The sequence below is a fragment of the Netta rufina genome (assembly GCF_964035555.1).
Source record: "Netta rufina genome assembly, chromosome: 8".
In the NCBI taxonomy this organism is placed as follows: Eukaryota; Metazoa; Chordata; class Aves; order Anseriformes; family Anatidae; genus Netta; species Netta rufina.
The window spans coordinates 12,451,998-12,471,179 of NC_140131.1; the positions used below are offsets into that span (position 1 = coordinate 12,451,998).

General features: G+C 36.3%; 1 protein-coding gene across 1 annotated transcript; it reads left to right on the top strand.

Moving 5' to 3' along the window:
* Nucleotides 1-522: 522 nt before the first annotated feature.
* Nucleotides 523-16,619, top strand: PTGFR (prostaglandin F receptor; the record flags this gene model as incomplete). Its single annotated transcript, XM_084291421.1, has 2 exons — nucleotides 523-1,311; nucleotides 16,314-16,619. 2 exons carry the CDS (start codon nucleotides 523-525, stop codon nucleotides 16,617-16,619), a joined length of 1,095 nt encoding a protein of 364 aa, XP_084147547.1.
* Nucleotides 16,620-19,182: the final 2,563 nt, after the last annotated feature.

Here is a 19,182-nt window from a genome sequence, read left to right on the forward strand (position 1 = left end):
AAAATAAATGCTTAACAGTGAGGGAAGAAAAACAGAGTGTGATTAGCATCTCATAACACTCTAGTTGGAGTATTTCACTTTTGACTGTGGTTGGGTTGATAAATATTTTCATTCTAGGAGTATGTTACAAAAACGTTTCTTTATATATGTAGTTTAACCACAGTAATGTATTGATGATTTCTCGGATTACATGTACATGTGCATTATATATATGGCATACATTATCTGCATAATAGGCTTGCAGAAAATACTGTAAACTACATTTGTATTGTATCATGTGTGCAGAGAATTGTTTTATCCTGTGGCTGCTGCACTAAAATATGATGATATATCATATCACTCAGAAAACAGGAAAATTAGATTCGTACCACAGACTAACATTATGGATTTTCTGTTTCAAATGTCATTGGAACAGTGGCATGCCTCTTACACTCTGTGTGTATTTTTTTTTTTAATATTACAGATGCCTTTTGATTGCAAGACTGCTGAAATGTTTTGAGCACTACCTCTCCTCTCCTAACCATGAACAGTTCAAAATCACCTGGGCTGGCTGGATTTGGAATCTTAAAAAACACAACCTGCCACACGGAGAAGAAGATTTCGGTTTTCTTTTCAATAATCTTCATGACAGTGGGAATTTTGTCCAACAGTCTTGCAATAGCAATTCTCATGAAAGCATACCAGAGATTTAGACAGAAATCAAAAGCATCCTTTTTGCTTCTTGCTAGTGGCTTGGTCATCACAGATCTCTTTGGCCACCTCATCAACGGAGCCATTGCAGTGTTTGTGTATGCATCGGACAAAGACTGGATTCGATTTAACCAGTCCAACATTCTTTGTAGCGTTTTTGGCATCTGCATGGTTTTCTTTGGTTTGTGCCCACTCTTCCTGGGCAGCGTGATGGCTGTTGAACGTTGCATTGGAGTCACTAAGCCAATATTTCATTCTACAAAAATGACTTCTAAACATGTGAAAATGATGTTGACTATGGTATGTCTTTTTGCTGTTCTTATAGCTTTGCTGCCTATTCTTAGGTTTAGAGCCTATCAAATTCAAGCATCGAGGACCTGGTGCTTCTATAAAACAGAACATGTTGAGGACTGGGAAGACAGATTTTATCTCTTACTTTTTTCTTGCCTTGGGTTACTGGCCCTTGCTATTTCATTCTTGTGCAATGCTGTCACAGGAATTACCCTCTTAAGGGTCAAATTTAAAAGTCAACAAAGACAAGGCAGATCTCATCATTTTGAAATGATCATTCAGCTCTTGGCTATAATGTGTGTTTCTTGCATTTGCTGGAGTCCATTCCTGGTAAGAGCCTAATGTGTTTGCCAATTTTTAATGCACATCACTGTCTAAAACTTATACTTTTTATCTCCAGGTTTAAAGGTGCTTTAGCTGCGATAACAGATCCATTCACATTTTAATGTATTAATTTTACAGCATATTACCCGTGACATATGTACCTATGCATCTATAATAATATAATAATAATAATAATAATTATTCATCACTTCTGATCAAGAGTAGAATAGATTGAACAAACAAAATGTGCAGGGACTCTGAAGGCTTTATTTCCAGTGCTGTGAAGCAGACAGTGGTAGCAGAGTGGTGGTAGAATAACTTAAAGCAAATATTGAGGTTGGCCAAAAATTCAGTGAAATCTTGGAGTGGTAATTCTGTTTAGTCTTCCTATCATTTTTTTTTATTTATGGTAGTCTATTCATTGTTATTATTACAGTTTACTGCTACTTGTGAAATGTGTTACAGAAGATAACAGTTCAGAACATAAAAATCCTCCACTCTGTTAGCGGGATATTAAGAACTTTGTTTAAGAGTTATGTTAAAAAAAAAGGGGTTGGCAGTGGGTTAATGTAAAAATTTGGTTTAGACCTAATCAAGCTGGGTTTGTAATCTGGATAGATCATGGGCAAAACTTCTCTGTGCACTTAGGGCTCTTTCTCAGCTGTCCCGGTTGTAACTTAGGACTGCTTGCTGGTAAATGCTGTGACTCTTCCAAAGTGGTAAGTGTTGCTCGGGATACTGTGTGCTCTGTCAGTGAGTAGTGTTAAAGGAAATGGGATTATGATACGGGAAAGAATTTGACGGCTTCTGTGGTATGATGGCATTATGAAGGTGGTATGGAAAAATGACTGTTTACTCTAGTAAACCTGACTGAAGCAGTTTGATTTTTTTTTTTTGTTTGCTTGTTTTTTTTTTTTTTTTCCCAGAGTAAGAGAGGCTAAGTCACAAGTAATATTAAATCTTAATTTTGTTTCCTAGAAACAGTGTCCCATAGTTTTCCTCTGATGTGAACGAGGAGCAAATTTAGTTACAGATTTACAAAAATAGAAATTTAAATTTGAGATCAGAATCAGCTCCAGCTGTATCTCATCTACTGACTGGCTATGGTATAGTGTGGAGGTACCTGAACTGGTTCTAAATTAGCTACTGATAATGGCTTAGCTGAAGCAATTGGGTATATCTGGCAGGTAGTAGCCAATTAACCCAGTACCAAGGACGTGAAGGTGAGTGTTGGGATATGTCTGCCTCTCTGAAATGCACAAAACCTCTGTCACTCATGTTGAACAGCGACAGAATTGCCCCTGCTTCTCTGCTGATTTTTCTAGACTTGCTCTACAACGTAGTTTAAATTCACGTTAGCTTTTGTCAGTGTCCTGACTGTTGGATACACAGGATAAACAAAGTCATCTGAGCAGTGCAGAAAACTTATGTAATGAGCTTTCTTAAAGTAACTTCCAATACTCTGAAATTCATCTGTGGCAAGCCACAGAATGGTTAGGTTATCAAGAAAAGTGACTCAAGGGGTGGCTTTACTTTTCATGGCAAAACAGTATTTTATCCTCCACTGACATTTATTTTCCTATAAAATAATTGTCCTTAAAGGTTGCACTTTGTTTGTCAAAAGAGCTATAGCTGTTTTTCATTCAAAAGAGTTATTTTGTTCAACATTTGAAGGAACACAGAATTGTAGCTACGCAGTTTGGTTTTGGCAATTTTTTTATACCTTTCAATTTTTATTAATTATAAAACCATATATTTTAAATCTTGACGGTCTTTAATAAAATCACAGTGCAACACGTTGGATTTAGATCTTGAAACAAAGTTTGGAGGAAGCAAACAAAGTGTTAGTCGTAGATTTGGAAAGTCTGGGAAATGCAACAACAGTGAGCAAGTCCTTTGTGGTATTACCTTTCTTAGCTATTAGGATCGTAGAGTATGCATCATAGCTAAGTCTCTGAATTACAAATTTTACTTGGTTTTGATAGCATTCTGATCACTGAATAGAAAGAGAATTGTAAGCACTGTGCCATCAGAGCAAGCTTTACTGGACAGGAGTGGAGCATGCAGATTCCGTGGAATAAAGTTTTGCCAAGAACCTACTACAGCAGAGATCTAGAATTTGTTAAGGCATATAGTTTATGATGGGTTGCTGATCCAGATCTACACATCCTATTTATATGAAATCTCTCAGGGCTTTTGATTTGTGAAATGAATGGTTTAGATTCCATAATTTATTCAGGATATACCTATATAAGTATTTCTTGAAAGAAATATGATCAGGCATCCATAGTTTCAATTATTTCTCAAAGTATCTAAATTCATGTTAATTTTACATCCATTTGCTTGTATGATTTTTTTTTCAACGTGAAATCTAGAAGTTAGTGTCAATCTTTGAGAATTCTACCCATGCTCTCTACAAATGGAGTCATCTATAATAAAATATGTTTATATACATATATTGTTTATGTACAATAAAACCTTATTTGAGAGTGAACTGCCTCAATCTAACCAAAGCTATTAGAAATCAAACAAACATTTGGAAGAGAAAGCAGAGGAAGGCAATACAGTTTATGCCACATGTGGTTTGCAGATACAAAAATTTAGATTTATTTGGTGTGATTCGCCATCTGACGGGGGGTTGGGTTGTTTATTTTCCTTCTGTTTTTAATCTAGTCTGGTGTTGTGTCAATTTTCATATGTGCACGGCTACCAAAAGTCTATCCAATATTGTAATCCAGTGCAGATTTTCTTTACTGTTACATTTTATTTTATATGTATTTTTTTCAAGTGGAGCTATGTATTCAATCACTGCCCTGTGCTAAAATCACCTTTAAATAATGTTAGACCCCGAATCATCCTTTATGGTGTCTGGTGTGGAACTGAGCTTGACTTCTGCACCTGTTCAGTGGTGATGAACTTGTTTTGATGTTTTGGTATTTTAGTACTTTCATATTTAAATATAATTTAATATTATATGTTAAAATATATTATAATCTATCACCACCTCTGTTTTAAGACTCCTGGAGATCTGGAGTATGTTTCAGAAATGGAGCCCATTGTATGGGTCATGCGGATCTCTGGCTGGGCCTGTTGGACAGGGATTTCCTTCTGATTTATTTTCTGAAGTTTTCTCTTGTGTTGTTTGCATCTCAAAACAGACAGCTTTCTCAAGTTTTCTGCCACTGAGTGGGAATCCTTCCTTAATGGAATACCAAGGTGAGAAGAGGAATGTCCACAGAGTCAATGTTACTCCTTAATTTCCTCCATAATTCTTAAATGCAGACAGTGAGGGATCTGCTGGCTGAGGTTACCAACCTGTTTCTTCCTTTACAGGGAAACATTTATCTCCTTTTGAGGAGTTGAAAGGGGCAGGAAACTGACAAAGAACAGCTAGTGAAGTTCATGAGTTTTCTGATAGTCCGTGTGGTCAGTGTTTCACAGAGGCACATTTATTCTAACAGTCCAAATCATTTAGCTTTGTGATGGGTAATTCCAGGAAAATATGTTCTGAAGATAGTGACATCAACCTCTCTGTGTAGTAAGCAATCGTTTTTTCATCCTTGCTAGTCTTAGTCCTTTGCTAAGGATACATGAATTTTGTTGGATAGATGTAGTTCCTAGGGCTTGGATTCCCAAAGTGAATAGCTGCACTGGAGTGTTTTGTGACAAGCATTGCTGATGAAACAGAATGTTTTATAAATCCGATCTTTTGGCAATGTTTTGATGTCTGGCCTGTCATGAAACAGCTTGGTTTTGGAGCTACGTTCACATCAGCAGATTCTGACTTTCGTACATCAAGTTCTGTGGGGCTCAAGGGATAAACACATTTTAAGTTTTGTTTCTGGGGAAGCAAGATGAATTTGCTGTAATTACAGACAGGAGGGGTTTATTTAAGAGTGAATTTGTCTACAGGAATAAATTATGATATGGAGAAAATTCTTTTTCATGTTTGGAACATAGCCTGAGAAAATTAGTATTACCTTTAAATTTAAATTATTTTTGTTAAGATCTTTTTTTCTATGCACCTACCTGAATCATTTCTTTCTAGTTTTACCTCCCCTCTAACTCAAAAAATAGCTGCTCCTGTTATTTTTTTTTTTAAAGATTTCAGCTATTTATTTCATATGATTATATCAGCTCTTAGTCAGTTGCTTTTTTGTTTTTTTACTGCCTAGATTAATTTCTAGCCATCATTTCTCATGTCATCTCTTACCTTTCCAATTTTTTATTCTAATTGCTTTTCTCTAAACTTGTTCTGAGTTCTTGTCTTCAGATTGTCATATGCAATGAGGCTTGGTGGTTGTGCATGTAGGGCTTCATTTAGCTTCTATTTTTTTGAATCAGTCCAACCTAGGTGTCCAGCCTTAGTGGTCATGCTGCTGGAGGAGGCAAGAAGGGCAGTGCTGCGCTAATTAGCACTTGGTGCAATATCCTTACCCTGACCTCACAGCCCCAGTTGCTCCACCAGGTATTTCAGGTCCTGAGACAAGCTCAGGGTTGATACATGATAAAGGAGGCTGATGGGTTGCAGGTTTTATACTAACTGAATTCTAGGCCACATAGTTACATATAGTGTAAGACACTTTGCTGTACATGGCAATCCTCTGTGCATCTCATCTTAATATTTTTGTATGTGTAGTCATATCTATATATGCACAGTGACACTACTGTAGGAGTTTATACCTATGTTACCCTTGAAGTATCCCTTATTCTCTTATAAATTGTCAGTTTGAATTTCCTTTATACTTAAATGTAATTATATACACAATGGAGATCATTTATAGAGGCTTGTTGCTTTATTAATGCTGTGTGTTTGCCTTCAGTTATTTCTAATTGTATCGTCTCCACAGCAAAATATTTACATAAAAGTTCTCTTGTGCTCTCTGGCTGGTGATTTTCATAATTGGGAAATGCGGCCAAGCAGCAGCACACACAAGTCCCAAGATGCAGGTCCGTGCCCTGCCTATTGGCTGTGCATGGGACAGCTTGCTGGATCTCCTGGGTGGCTGCTGTGCGGGCACTCTGTCTTACACAGCCACTGGCAATATAAGTTGCTGGTCAAAGCTGCAGCCACCATGAGCTTGCTGTGTCTGCACAGGCACTGTGAACAAAGAGAGTGGTCATTGGAAGAATAAATTAGGCTTTCAATTTTCAGTCATCTGTTTCTGAAGACTGAAGGAGATACTCTAAAAGACTTTCAGCTAATTTTGTAGCTTTGAATGCCATTGTAAAAGTTACAATCTCAGGGAAAAACATACCACATGCTAGGATAAGGGCTCTCACTCTTCTTGATATTGTGATGTTTTAGTTGCTTGCCAAATTTTTCAATATGTCTTAACACTGTGCAAGTTCAATTACTATTCTTGCTTGAGTTTTTCTGAATGACTTTCTGATACTCAAGGTTGTATCGCTGAAATGTTACTGTGCCATTCCAAACATTCTGGCCCAAAATATATTCTGGAATAAATTGCTGATTTAGAGATTAATGAGATTGTGGGAAAAGGAACACTGAAGAGTCGTCATACTGAAGAGTATGCCCACATAAATGATACTGGATTTGAAAGTTACTATTTCAGTGTTCAGAGTTGGTCTGTGCCTGTGTTCACCTTTTACAGTTTGTAGAGCTGTTAAGGTCTTTGCCTTTCTGAGAATTATGATTCATTTTTTAAAAATGTTTTTAACTGTGGGCCGAGGCTTAGTTTATCATAGACACTTAGAAAATGTATTAAATGTGGCTATGTTTGTAATGCAAATATAAATGTTTACCTCCTTCTCGCAGAAGTCAGGGAGTTGAGCTGCTGAAATATTCTCTCAACAATAAAGAAGTTATGGAGAAGAAAAGGAAAGTAGACAGCATATTGTCCTGTGGTAGGGATGGGAATGAGGAAAGGAAGAAGGCTGACAGATTGTCCTTTACTAGAGACTTTTGGAGAAGCATAATTATAGTTTTTGTTATTTATGTTTACTTGTGCTGTTTAGAAAAACTTATGTAAAGCCTTCTTCTGAAAATGCAATGCCATCAGAATGCAATGAGGTTGATTTGCTTTGGAGAGATAAAATACAGAAGGCAGGATTCCAACTGTGTGAAAACATTGCATTTTCAAAACAATGGGGTACTGTTTTGCTTTCAAAATTGCTTGCCGCTTGATTTTTAAATTAATATTATGTATACAGTATTAAACCATGAAGTTTAAGATGGAAACATTTAATTCCAGATAGATGTCAGTGACTATCACAGATTTTTATTTTTTTTAATTTGCAAGTTGCCATCTCAGAAAATCAAATTCTGAAAACCTCAGCCCAATTACTATTCCTAATCTCCCCTTCTTTATTCAGTTACTAAAGTTTTCAGATGCTGTGATTGATACTGAAAAATAAGTCAATCTGAGATACTTTCCAGTTTTGTTTGATATGAGTGGATTCTTTCTGTTTCTTAGGTATGACACTTATTCAGGCCTTTCTTGCTCGAAAATATCGTGCACTGCATAACCGTTTTTGGAAAATATCATACACTGCATAACCATTTTTGGATTGTTATTTTAGGAAAGGTCTTTCTCCTGACTATCAGAAGCCTTTAAATGGTAAACTTGTTGCTGAAAAGTCTCTGGGACAAATACACTCACATGGAAAAACTCCAGAAACTCTTCTGTACTCACCAGGTTTAACAGGACAGACTTCAGTGTCCAATATACATTCTTGTATTTGTGAGATATTTGTTGTGTTATTATGGTGTTAATTCAAGATGTAAAGTTCTTCATGGTGATTATATATGCTTTCTAGCATAAGTTATTGGGATATAATATTGGGATATAAGGGATTTCTGTGCAGCTGGATGACCTTTAAGGTGGAGATGGAAGAAAAAAAAATCTCCATTTAAGAGTGATTTATTTCTCACTATGTCTGCAAACCCCCTCACTACTTCTGCAAACTCAGTAGTGATACAGAACCTGTTGATGTCTGAGAGAATGCATTGTTCGGATCCACTTCTGGGAAATAGGCTGTTTAGCATGAAAATAGAGCAATTCTAATTCAGGTCTTTTCATTCTTGTTTCGCCTGCTCTTAAGACTTAAATTTTACATTTAAATATTCAGAAATAGCTAAATTACAGCTGGTTACTTAGGTTATAAACTCCCTGAGGAAGGAAGGTGTATGAGTGTATAGTGCCTACAGTTCACAGAACAGGAGCACAATACCATGTTGGGATCTGTGAATCTTGCATATCGTAATGGTCAGGAAGCAGAACACTGCCAAAATCATTTACAACAGTAGTTACAGTGAAGTTTGAGGAATTGCAGTTCATTCTTTTGGATTCTCCTATTGAATGAGGTGAAACTGCTGATGAGGTGAATGAACCTGAGCTGTCTTGGAGGTAAAGCACTGCCTCCTGCTGAAGGATTCCTATTTATCTTTTGCAAACAGAGCAGGAAAGGAGTGGAGAGCAGCTCTAAGCTCTTTCTTAGTGCCTCTTTTTTATGAACCCCATGAAGAGCTGTGTGTGCCAAAGCACAGGTTTCAACAGCACTGGAGCTGTTTCTGCATGATTGCCTGCAAGAAGCTGAAGCTTCAGATGCTGTGAAATATGTCCAAAACAGTTTTTAAAGAAAATAGGGCCTCACTAGTAGATTCCCAGACACTAAGAATTTGTCACTGGAGAACCAGAAGTTAATGACTGATCTCCAGCTGCTTGCCATCCCAGTCCCACGTGCTGCCAGCTGTCTCAGGTGGCTTGAACCACATGCTAGCTCACTGTGCCTGTGCGGCATGGCCAACCCGAAGTTACGGGAGTGAGGATGTAAAGGATGTAGCAAGTCTGCCTGTGACCAACCTCAGCACCCAAGTTATGACCAACATTAAGATGTGAGGATGTGGGGAGGAAGACTGTTGCTCCAGTGGGGATGTGGACAGCTGCATTCCCATCTTCCTCAGTGTGCAGAATGGTGTTAAAACAAGGAGATGAAGCAGGAAGTAGGTAAGGGTCCATATAAGTGATAGCAATTTGTTTTAGGGTTTGCAATATATTAGTGTGTTAGAAATATAAATGATTGTACTTAATAGTCATGTATGTTTACCAGGAGCGTGGGTTTGCAGAAGTAGTGAGAAATAAATCACTCTTAAATGGAGATTTGATTTTTTTTTCTTCTATCTCCACCTTAAAGGTCATCCAACTGCACAGAAATCCCTTATAATTTATTTGCAAAAAGTAAAAATAAAAATATTCAAAATTAAACTTTCCAACTTGGTAAATGTAATACTAATTCATTAGCACTGATATTTCAGTTCATAGCTTGTCAGTGCACTTCTACAGAGTGATACATGTATATAGAATAAGTTGCTTTAGTAAAGTTACATATTTTTTTGTAGGAATAAGGGAACATATCACATCTTCTTTTGCCTCCAGCCAGATCTGCAAATATTGCAAATCAGATAGTACAAGTCATTAAACAACAAGTACTCCAGTCTGTATTTAAAATGATCTATTTTTTCTCCACTGGATATGCTGTACATATCGTAAACATAAACATGCATAAAATATAATTACAAGTTAACATTTTTTTTTCTTTCTTTTCCCCAACACCTGTGTAATCAGCACTGTGATTTCTCAGACTATTAACCTGAAGGTCTAACTTAACTGGTAGACAAGTTCATTTCTTTCTTAGATTTGTCATTACTTGAGGTATTGCAGGCATAATGACACTTCAATGCCACTGCATGTCCGAGCTCTAGAAGAGGTGAAGAGGCCACTGTGTGGTGTGACTGACTCACTGTGGAATCCCTTCTTATCATGCTTCTAGTATGTATGGATATCTTTTGTTTTAGTGGTATTTGCCTTGAAAGCCTGTGTGTATATGCCATTCCTCTGAAACCATGGAGTGATGAGTCCAAGGAATCCTTGGAGAATTCAGCCTAATTCTTGGATTGTTAGACAAAAGTAACAGTGTAGTAATGTTTGAAACATCAGTCCGCTTCTAAGCCATGGATTTGATCCTGTGCATTATAGTAGTTAAATGCTGAATTCATTCTATAATTGTGAATCTCTGCAGCTCTTTTTTCCTCCTATAGGTTGTATACTGTCTCATTTTTCTGTATTTACACAACTCTCTCCCTCCTCCACAATATTGTGTTGTCATTCTTCCTTCCTTCCTTCCAAAACAGAATATTTATTTAACCAATAAAAATGTGATTATTTTCCAAATGCATGTGAAAACTTGAAAAAGCAGAGAGTACAAAAGAAGTGATATGCTAGTTCCTGGCTTTGAAGCTTTTCCCAATTGACCCTAATGGAATAAAGGCTGGATTTTGAATACATATAGTCTTTACTCTAAATACTTATTTTGTTAGAATTTTTTCCCCTCAGGATGGTCTTTATTAGAAATACTCTATTGTTTTCTGGTCCCAGAAGACATAGCAGTTGTCCTGTAAAGTTCCAGTGTTACTGAGTAAAGAATATTTTCATTTTATCTGTAAAATGTATTTTCTGTGCAAGAGATTTTTGTTATATGTCTTGTTAGGCAGCGATACATTATTTGCCCTATGGAGGCAGGCTTTTTTGTAGCTTTAAAATATGCAGCTCAAGAAACAGCTTGTTTATTTGACTTTGATATGGATACTATGTCTTTTCATTATGAAGTGAAATTTCATTTTTCATTATTTTAATAATAACGAAATTATTATTAAAATTATTATTCAATTATTATTTAATATAATAATAATATATTCATAATTTTCATTATTTCATTTACTCTTTTCAGTGCTAAACTTTTCCCTATCCATATTCATTGTTCTCTCTGCTCAGATAAGTTAATCAATTAAGCTGCTAGAGTAATTACATTGTCAGCTAGTTGAAGCAAAATATTTGTAATTTTGAGGAGGAGGAAAGGAGAGAAGGAAAAAGAACCATCAATCCCAGATTGAAATTATCTGGATTCTTTTGGAGAAACGAAGAAGTGGCCTGGAATCTTTTGTTCGAGCCCAAGCTGAATATATATTACTGTAAAACAGATGCAGCCTCCAAAGGAAAAGTTGTCAGAATATAAAAGCTCAAACTTCAGTTAATGCTTTCTAGCTTGTGCACACCAAAATCCTTCTTTTTATGAAGCTTACTTCATAATTGCATTTCTGCCTTATATAGGACATGATCATGCCAAAGGCAGTTAATAAAATATAAAGAGTGAGTATAATGTCATGGCACTTTATATTTTGTTCAGTAATTTTGATAAAGTCTTGCATACATAAAAATCTCATTTCAAATGATGTTTCCAAATGTTTACTCAGAAATTATATTGTCATACATAAACATTTTGCATGAAGCTGTAAAAACACAGATGGAGAAATTATCCCACTGACTCTAATGGCACAGTAATAGAATGTGATAAACTTGTAAGTCTGCAGACCTGAGCCTGATTGAGGAGAGTGGAAAGCCCAGAAGAACTGAATGTCTTCAGCAAGGAGTGATTATAGAGCAAAGTCAGATGGAGCTGAGCTTCTGGATAGCAAACATCCACAGTGCATGTGTGCATGTATGAATAATGGAAGTTCCAAAAACTTCTGGAAGTTCAAAATTATTATTATTATTATTTACTATTTTTATTTTGTTATAATTAAATACAAAATTAAATATGCTTTTGTATCCATGGAGAGGAACACAGTCAGAATACCACCTGTGTGGTTTAGGAGAAGGGGACGTGCACCTCTGGGTTCAACATAGGCATTGATGGCAGTGATAAAAGTACTCTGCAAATACTGGGAAAAAAAAATGGACTTCCCTACATTGATGGAAATTCTCAGAAATGCTTTAACTGGAATCCAAAGAAAGAGGAAGAGGTTTAGGAGGGTCTGCAAGGTTCCCACAGAGAAATGGAGACTAGAGGTTGACCTACAGAGGAAGAGAATTTCTGATATTTGTTTGCAAATAACAAGAATTGCCTGTCTGCTCTGCTTTCCGTATCAATCTCTTGGTGACTGTTTTTTATCCAATTTCCTGAAGTCAAGGATGGAACATGGATTTAGAGCTTATGAGCTGAAGTGCATCAAAGTAGTTCTACACTTTGCCTTATTTCCTAACTAGCTTTAAAGTCTGCTTCTTGTTTTGACTGGCTGTCCTTGAGTATTAACAGGAATGTGACTAAGCAACACTGCCATTTAGTTTGTTAGTTGTTCTCATCTAATTGAAATCCAATTGGAAGGGAAATTAAAGACATTCTGTTTATATTTGGAGAGTGGTGTGAAACACTGGAGTTATTATTTTTTTTTTTAAGTTTGTTGCACTGAGCTCTGTCTCTAAGGGAAGTGACAGTTCTCTGATGGTAGATGCAGTTGTAGAAGTCAATGATTTCAAAATGTTTTTAAAACTTTTCCATCTGACTTTTTGGAACCTGCAAAGTAAGCTTTGGTTTTAGTGAAACCTAAGAGGTTAAAAAAAAAAAGAATGGAGAAGTTTAATGTCAAGTCCTTGCCTGACACAAATTTGGACTTCTTTATATTTATTTATAGGGATAGGGAATTCTCAGGTCTTACCTTAAACTAGCAAAGACCAACATGAATCAGAGTAACTTTGTATCTTACAAGCTGGCCTTGGTTTAAAAAGTCAATGTGTTTCACTGATGCTTTCATTGTTACTTTCCTGAAGAAAGTTTTTGAATTGTATTGGTTATATCATGTGATACTTTTTTTTTTTTTCTTTTTTTTTTTTTTTTTTTTTTTTCCATAAGCCAGGGAGAAGTATTACAGCTGTATTCATATAAACATTGTATAACTCAGCAAAACGCTATTTGGATTTTTACAGTTCTAAATATGTTAGAAAATGTCATGAGTTACATTTATTATTTACCATCCCAGGATTAACTTTTTGAGTCATGCTGCTGGATCTGCATGGATATTACAGTCAGCTGTAGAGATCAAAGGCAACCAGATGTGATGCTATCCTGTTGTGCCTCTTCCTTCTTCCCACTTGTGTAGTGCTGTCTACAAACAACACAATTCCTTAATCATACTAACCTGATGGACCTGCAGAAAAGGAGAAAAGCACATCATTATTTGAATTGGTTTCTCCACTTTGAACTAATTATTGAGTGGTATTAGTCAAATAAGAAGAAATAATACATTTCTGTGCCTTCAGAGGAGGTCCTGCTCTCATAAATTGGCTTAGCATTGCAGCAAGATCTGGTTCCCATTCCTGAGCTGGTGACTTGTGCCAGTTCAGTAACAACTTTCTCGCACCCAGGGAGCAAATACAGACTGTCTGAATGTTTTGATTCAGTGAAACACTTTAAAGAGATGGTAGTGTATTAAGCCTTTTTATCATTCATAGTTTTAAAATGACTTGAAAGTGAAATTAAATAATGATGAATATGAAAGTGTGATATAAATAATTTATATTGACCTTGCTCCATTCTAACCCTCTTCAGCTAGAGTTTAGGGTTTGTTCTACAAATCATCAGATGTTTTTTTAGAAAAGCTGCTGTAGCAAGACATGTTCCCCTCTTTCTCCTCTCTTTGTGTGCAGTCGGCTTTATTTGACTGGAGTCTTATGTGTTGTCTCAGATGTGGAGGAGCTCCCAGGACAGTGCAAGTTGCTTGGAGGAACAGAAAAGCTATTTCACTTCATACCCAGAGATGATGTGATGGTGACATCTCTGTCACTGCTGCTGCTCTGGCACAAGTGTTTTAGGATAAAAATACTTAGGAATCACCCATGCTTGGAGCTTGACTGAGATTCTCTGTCTTATTCCAGGCCTATATAGAAATGTCAGCCTCACAGAACTTAAAAAGTTGGGATAATATTTTCTATTGATTTTAGTGATAGAAATAAAAAAGGAAACAGTTTCTAATTTCTGAATTACACTCCCAAATAATTTTAGAAAAAACTTACTGTATGAAACAATTTTTTTTTAACATTTTATCTCAATACTTCCAGTACTGGGATTCACAGCTGACTTGCTTAATCATTAGCTATGTAAATAAGCTGTAGTTTCTATTTTCTACATGTACTCAAATACATTGTTTTGTGCACATCCAGTATTCACAAGAAGTGACTTAAATGTCCTGGATGAAGTTTATCCACTTATCAGAATCCATAAAATTATGTATCAAATTTTCTTATCATTAGATAGCACTTTAAGGTAATACATAATCAAGTTGAACAGAAAATGAATAGATTCATTTAGAGGTGACAAATACTAAATAGAAAGGAATCTCTCAAGTTTCCTAGAAAACATGTAAGACGATGATAGTTTTTCAAATTGCAGATGGAGCTACTCTTAAATGGCCACTTCTGCTGCTTCCTCTTCTAGGCACTGAAATTAATTCCAAATGAATTCTAATTCATTTGGATTTGGCAGTTATTAAGTTTGCAGAATGCAAGAGAAGAAGAACAAATGGAATTTTGAAGTACCCACAGAAACATCAAGCAGCAGATTAGGAAGCTAGATATCTGTATTAAACCAAGCATCCAATATATCAGATGAGGATGTTGGTCTGAACCCTGTTGTGCTGTTATTTGCTGCCCAGTCCTACTTTCATGAGAAAGGAGTACTCCGTCTGAGTTTGGTTTGTGGTATTGGACCTCTAATAAATAAAATGCAGGACTGTCCTGAGAAAGCATCCTGTGCAGAAGCCAAAGGAGTTGTCCAAGTTTGGGTGGTCTGCTGATGTCAGAGAGGAATGCACCCAATGGTTGTGGGGTGAAAAGCAGATTCAGGGAACTGACTTGTAGCTGTTTGTGTTGGCATGGTGCTCAGACATTCCTCCTCCTCCTCGCACCGGTTCCCAGCTGTGCCTCTGCCAGTCTTACCAGCTTCCCTAGAAATATTCTGTGGGCTCTCTTCTCTGCCATGACAGATGTCCATATAGAAATGCTTAACCAAATCCTTAACTAAGTACAGTCTTTTATGCATTCACTCTACTCCCCTATGGAAGTTTATGCCTAGATGTGGTAACCTGCAAGCTACAAACAGGACCTAGAGAATCATTTTAAAGAAGTAAAAATAGGTTTGCTTAGCAAAAAAAAAAACAACTAAGCAATGTTTTTTTCTCTTTATCTCTTCATTCATTTTTTTTCCCTACGGTGTTTCTTTGGGAAAATAGTATTCTGCACTTGTACAGACTGGCCCTACCTCTTGTCACACAATAAATCAGTATACTCATAACATCAGTTGTAAAATATCTAATTTCTTAGTTACTTAACTGTATCACTTTAAATGCTTTGGAACTGAAAGCCTCACAGCGTTTCATCTTTCTACCAAAAAAGTCTTCTTGTGCTTTTAACATTAATAATAGAGAGAGATAATTTACCATTGTCTGGCAGATTCCTGGCATTGCACAGTCAGGCTTTCTTCATGCATGAACTCAGGTTACAAAACCTCAGTGGTGGCAAGTCTACAAAAGAGGTCTCTGTGGGGCAGGAGCCCCAGTATTGTGTGTAGGGCTGGTGTTTCAAAGATCAGGCTGCAGCCCCGCAAAGGTGGGTGCCAGACATGGCTTACAGAGCTGTACTTGGCTGGTGTAGCTGTTGGGTATCCTCCGCCACAAGTAATCCTGCTGAGCAGGGCTGGGAAACTAAAGGGGTGGTGGATGTCTGTCCGTGTGTTGCAGCATTTTCTTTGCCTCTACAGGTGAATGAGACCCTCAGTAGCTCCATTGGAAGAAGAGGGTTATTGGTAGTCTTTGTCACCATGGCTTAAATTTTCCTAGAAACCTCTGAACCTCGTATTTCTCTGGTGTAAATAAAATTTGTTATGTTGCAGCTTAAAATGTATGAATCTTCTTGATAAAATCAAGGTGCTGCATTCTTTATGCAGGCTTGGAAAATGTGAAAAAGTAAATACCATTTGTAAAAACGTCCTGATCTAACAGTGGCCTCTATCCTTGAAAAAACCCAGCCCTGGATCAGTCTTATTAAGGCGTGAATATTAGAGATAATGTTGAAATTATTTCACTTATTTGCATGCTCACTTGATGTATTTTTTTATTTTATTTTTTTTTATATAATTTTAAAATGTTCCATTTTCAGGTGACAATGGCCAGAATTGGGATAAATGCAAGTCGTTCAAAGGAGACCTGTGAAACAATACTTTTCGCTCTCCGAATGGCAACATGGAATCAGATTTTAGATCCCTGGGTGTACATTCTTCTCCGGAAAGCTGTACTTAAAAACCTGTACAAGATCACGAGGGGATGTTGTGGCATGCACATCATAAACTTACACATGTGGGAGCTCAGCTCCATCAAGAATTCTTTAAAGGTTGCAGCAATATCTGAGTCACCAGTAAGTTCCAAACAAATAAATCTACAGCCACTCAGTTCTACAGGGCAATAAAGTTAACTATGGTGTAAGAAGAGATCACACACACAGAATCACACACACAGAATTTCTAGGTTGGAAGAGACCTCAAGATCATCGAGTCCAACCTCTGACCTAACGCTAGCATGGAATTAGTGCTCATACACGGGCAATACCTTACAATGAATTCTAAGGCTCAGTGGTTTGGCATTTGTTTTAAATTGTAAGTGATTTGCTCTTGTTGCTTACCAGTTTGACATTGTTACTCCAACAGATATGCTTGAATGTTTTAATTCACTTTAGCATACATCCCTTCCAAAACTGGTTGTAGAATGATAGATCATCCTGGATTTTTCACTTCCAGGTACTAAAGTGAACAGGGTTCCTTATAGTGACGCCTACCGAGTCCTTTACCTTAGCAGGATTCTTAAGAAAACATAAAAGTGAGAAAATGATCTCCAAGGTGTTTTTTTAAAGGGGGTAGCTTTACCTACCAGTAATACCCCCAAATCCTTTGCAAAGTCACTGCTTCCTAGGGTAAAGTGTATCATCCTTTTACCTAAGGGTATTCTTTGCTTATAAGCAAGGAATTTTCCAGTTGAATGTAGAAAAGATGTTTTGCTTCTGGCCAGTGTACTAAATGATCTAGTTTGCTTGGTTCCTTGACTTGACCTCCTAATTATTTACCGTTGCGTGAGTATTTGGGAGAGCTGCAAACATCATCAGTGTAAGTGTTCCTTTCCAATCACTGATAAAATTTTAGGTTCCCTGTGGGAACACAGTTAGAAGCAGATCAACTCAGCTTGCTTGCAGTTACATTTTTTGTTTTATCGGTGAGTTTTAAGCCTTTTCAATACATTTTGTTGAAATTAACAGAATAAAGCTGTGGTTAGCCTGTATAAAGAGTAGGGCTTTTTTTTTTTTTTTTCCCTAAATTGAAGAAAATTTCTTGAAGAGTTTTCATAATATGTATATTGAAATGCTCATAAGGGGTACCTTGTAAGGCTCCATTAGTAAAAGGTCATGTGTGTCTCATGTGAAATAATTGTGTGAACAAATGAGCAGCTCTACAGGGAACTGCGCTGTGATTGTGGTTTCTGTTTATGAAAGCAAACTGCGTACTCAGTGTTTGCAGGGTATGTGTCTGAAGTGCTGAGTACATTTAGTATATTTGAAGGTGTCAGAAAATTACAAGGACTTTACACAGGACTATACCCTGCTCCTCTAATGCTGCTAAAAGAAGTGTTGGCTTTTGTGACTGTACTTTCTTTAGAAGCAAAATTATCAGTATCAGAGACATTGTAGCAGAAGGATTATTTTCATATAGAAATGTCTAATGTTATTTTTACCTACTTAACTTCAAGTAACAACATTTGCAAATTGTTGATGTATGTGGACTAAGTAGTTAAAAATTGATTCACCAAGAAGACGGTTTGAGAGACCAAAACTATTCACTAACTACAAATTCATGTTGTTTATGAGAATAGTTTGAGTCAGAAAATAAATGATTTAAATAATTCATTTTTTGTTTTAAAAGTTATTTCCTTTTTATTTTAAAAAGGTTAAAAAAATATGGGTGAAATAAACATGTAATGAAATGAAATGGCTTTATTTACCCTAAGGAATTTGTCTGTGATTTATTTTGTCAATCACATAGTTCATAAAATGTGTACACATTTGATGCTGGTATAAGCTCAGCACTGTTGCTTCTTGTGTGTTCTGCTGAAATCTGGGAGTATTCAGTCAGTGCTCAATTTGGCCTTTTGATTTTGTAGAATGTGATGCCAGTGTATCTATTGACATAAATTATTTGTTCTTTAAGGAAGATAGTTGTTTTAGCAGCTGCAGAAAAATGTTGGCTCGTAAATTGTTGAGGTGTTTGATCAGTGAATGAAGCTCATCAATGTTCCATTTTGTTATGTGAATAAATGTAGCTTGTGTAGTCTGTAATGGTTAACTTGTAAAACAAACAAACAAAAAGTTTATATGTATATGTGATTTATTATATTTTGTGTACTATAACATACTGAATGTAAATTGCAGAGCCTCATTAAAGTTATCAAACTGTATCTTGAGAGTTATGATTTTTTTAATATGACAAAAAGAGAACCTATGTTGCTAAACATAAGCTTTACTACAACCCCCACCTACAGTGGATTCAAGCTGACCAGTGCCATTCGCAACTTTGACAGCAGAAAAACTGTGAAAGTAGAACGGAGGACAGTGAGGATATAAATAGGAGGCCTGAATGTTCATACATTTCATTTTCATGTAAGTAGCCCAGTGCAATCAGTGGTCTGAGGTAAACAAGGTCAAGTTCTGATGATCCATACTTAGAAAATGCAAATAGAAGTGTTTGTATTCAAATTGCTGCCAACATGTTACATGGATTGTGATTAGTCTCACGTACACTATGAATCCTGAAAAAAAAAAAAGTTAGTTTTGCTGCTAGTGTTTTGTCTCGAAGTTATATATATATATAAATAATAAATGTTTATATATTATAAATGTTTATATATTATATACGTATAAACAACAACAAAAGAAACAAACAAAAACCCCACACCACAACAACAAAAAACAGGACAGCTTCACAGTA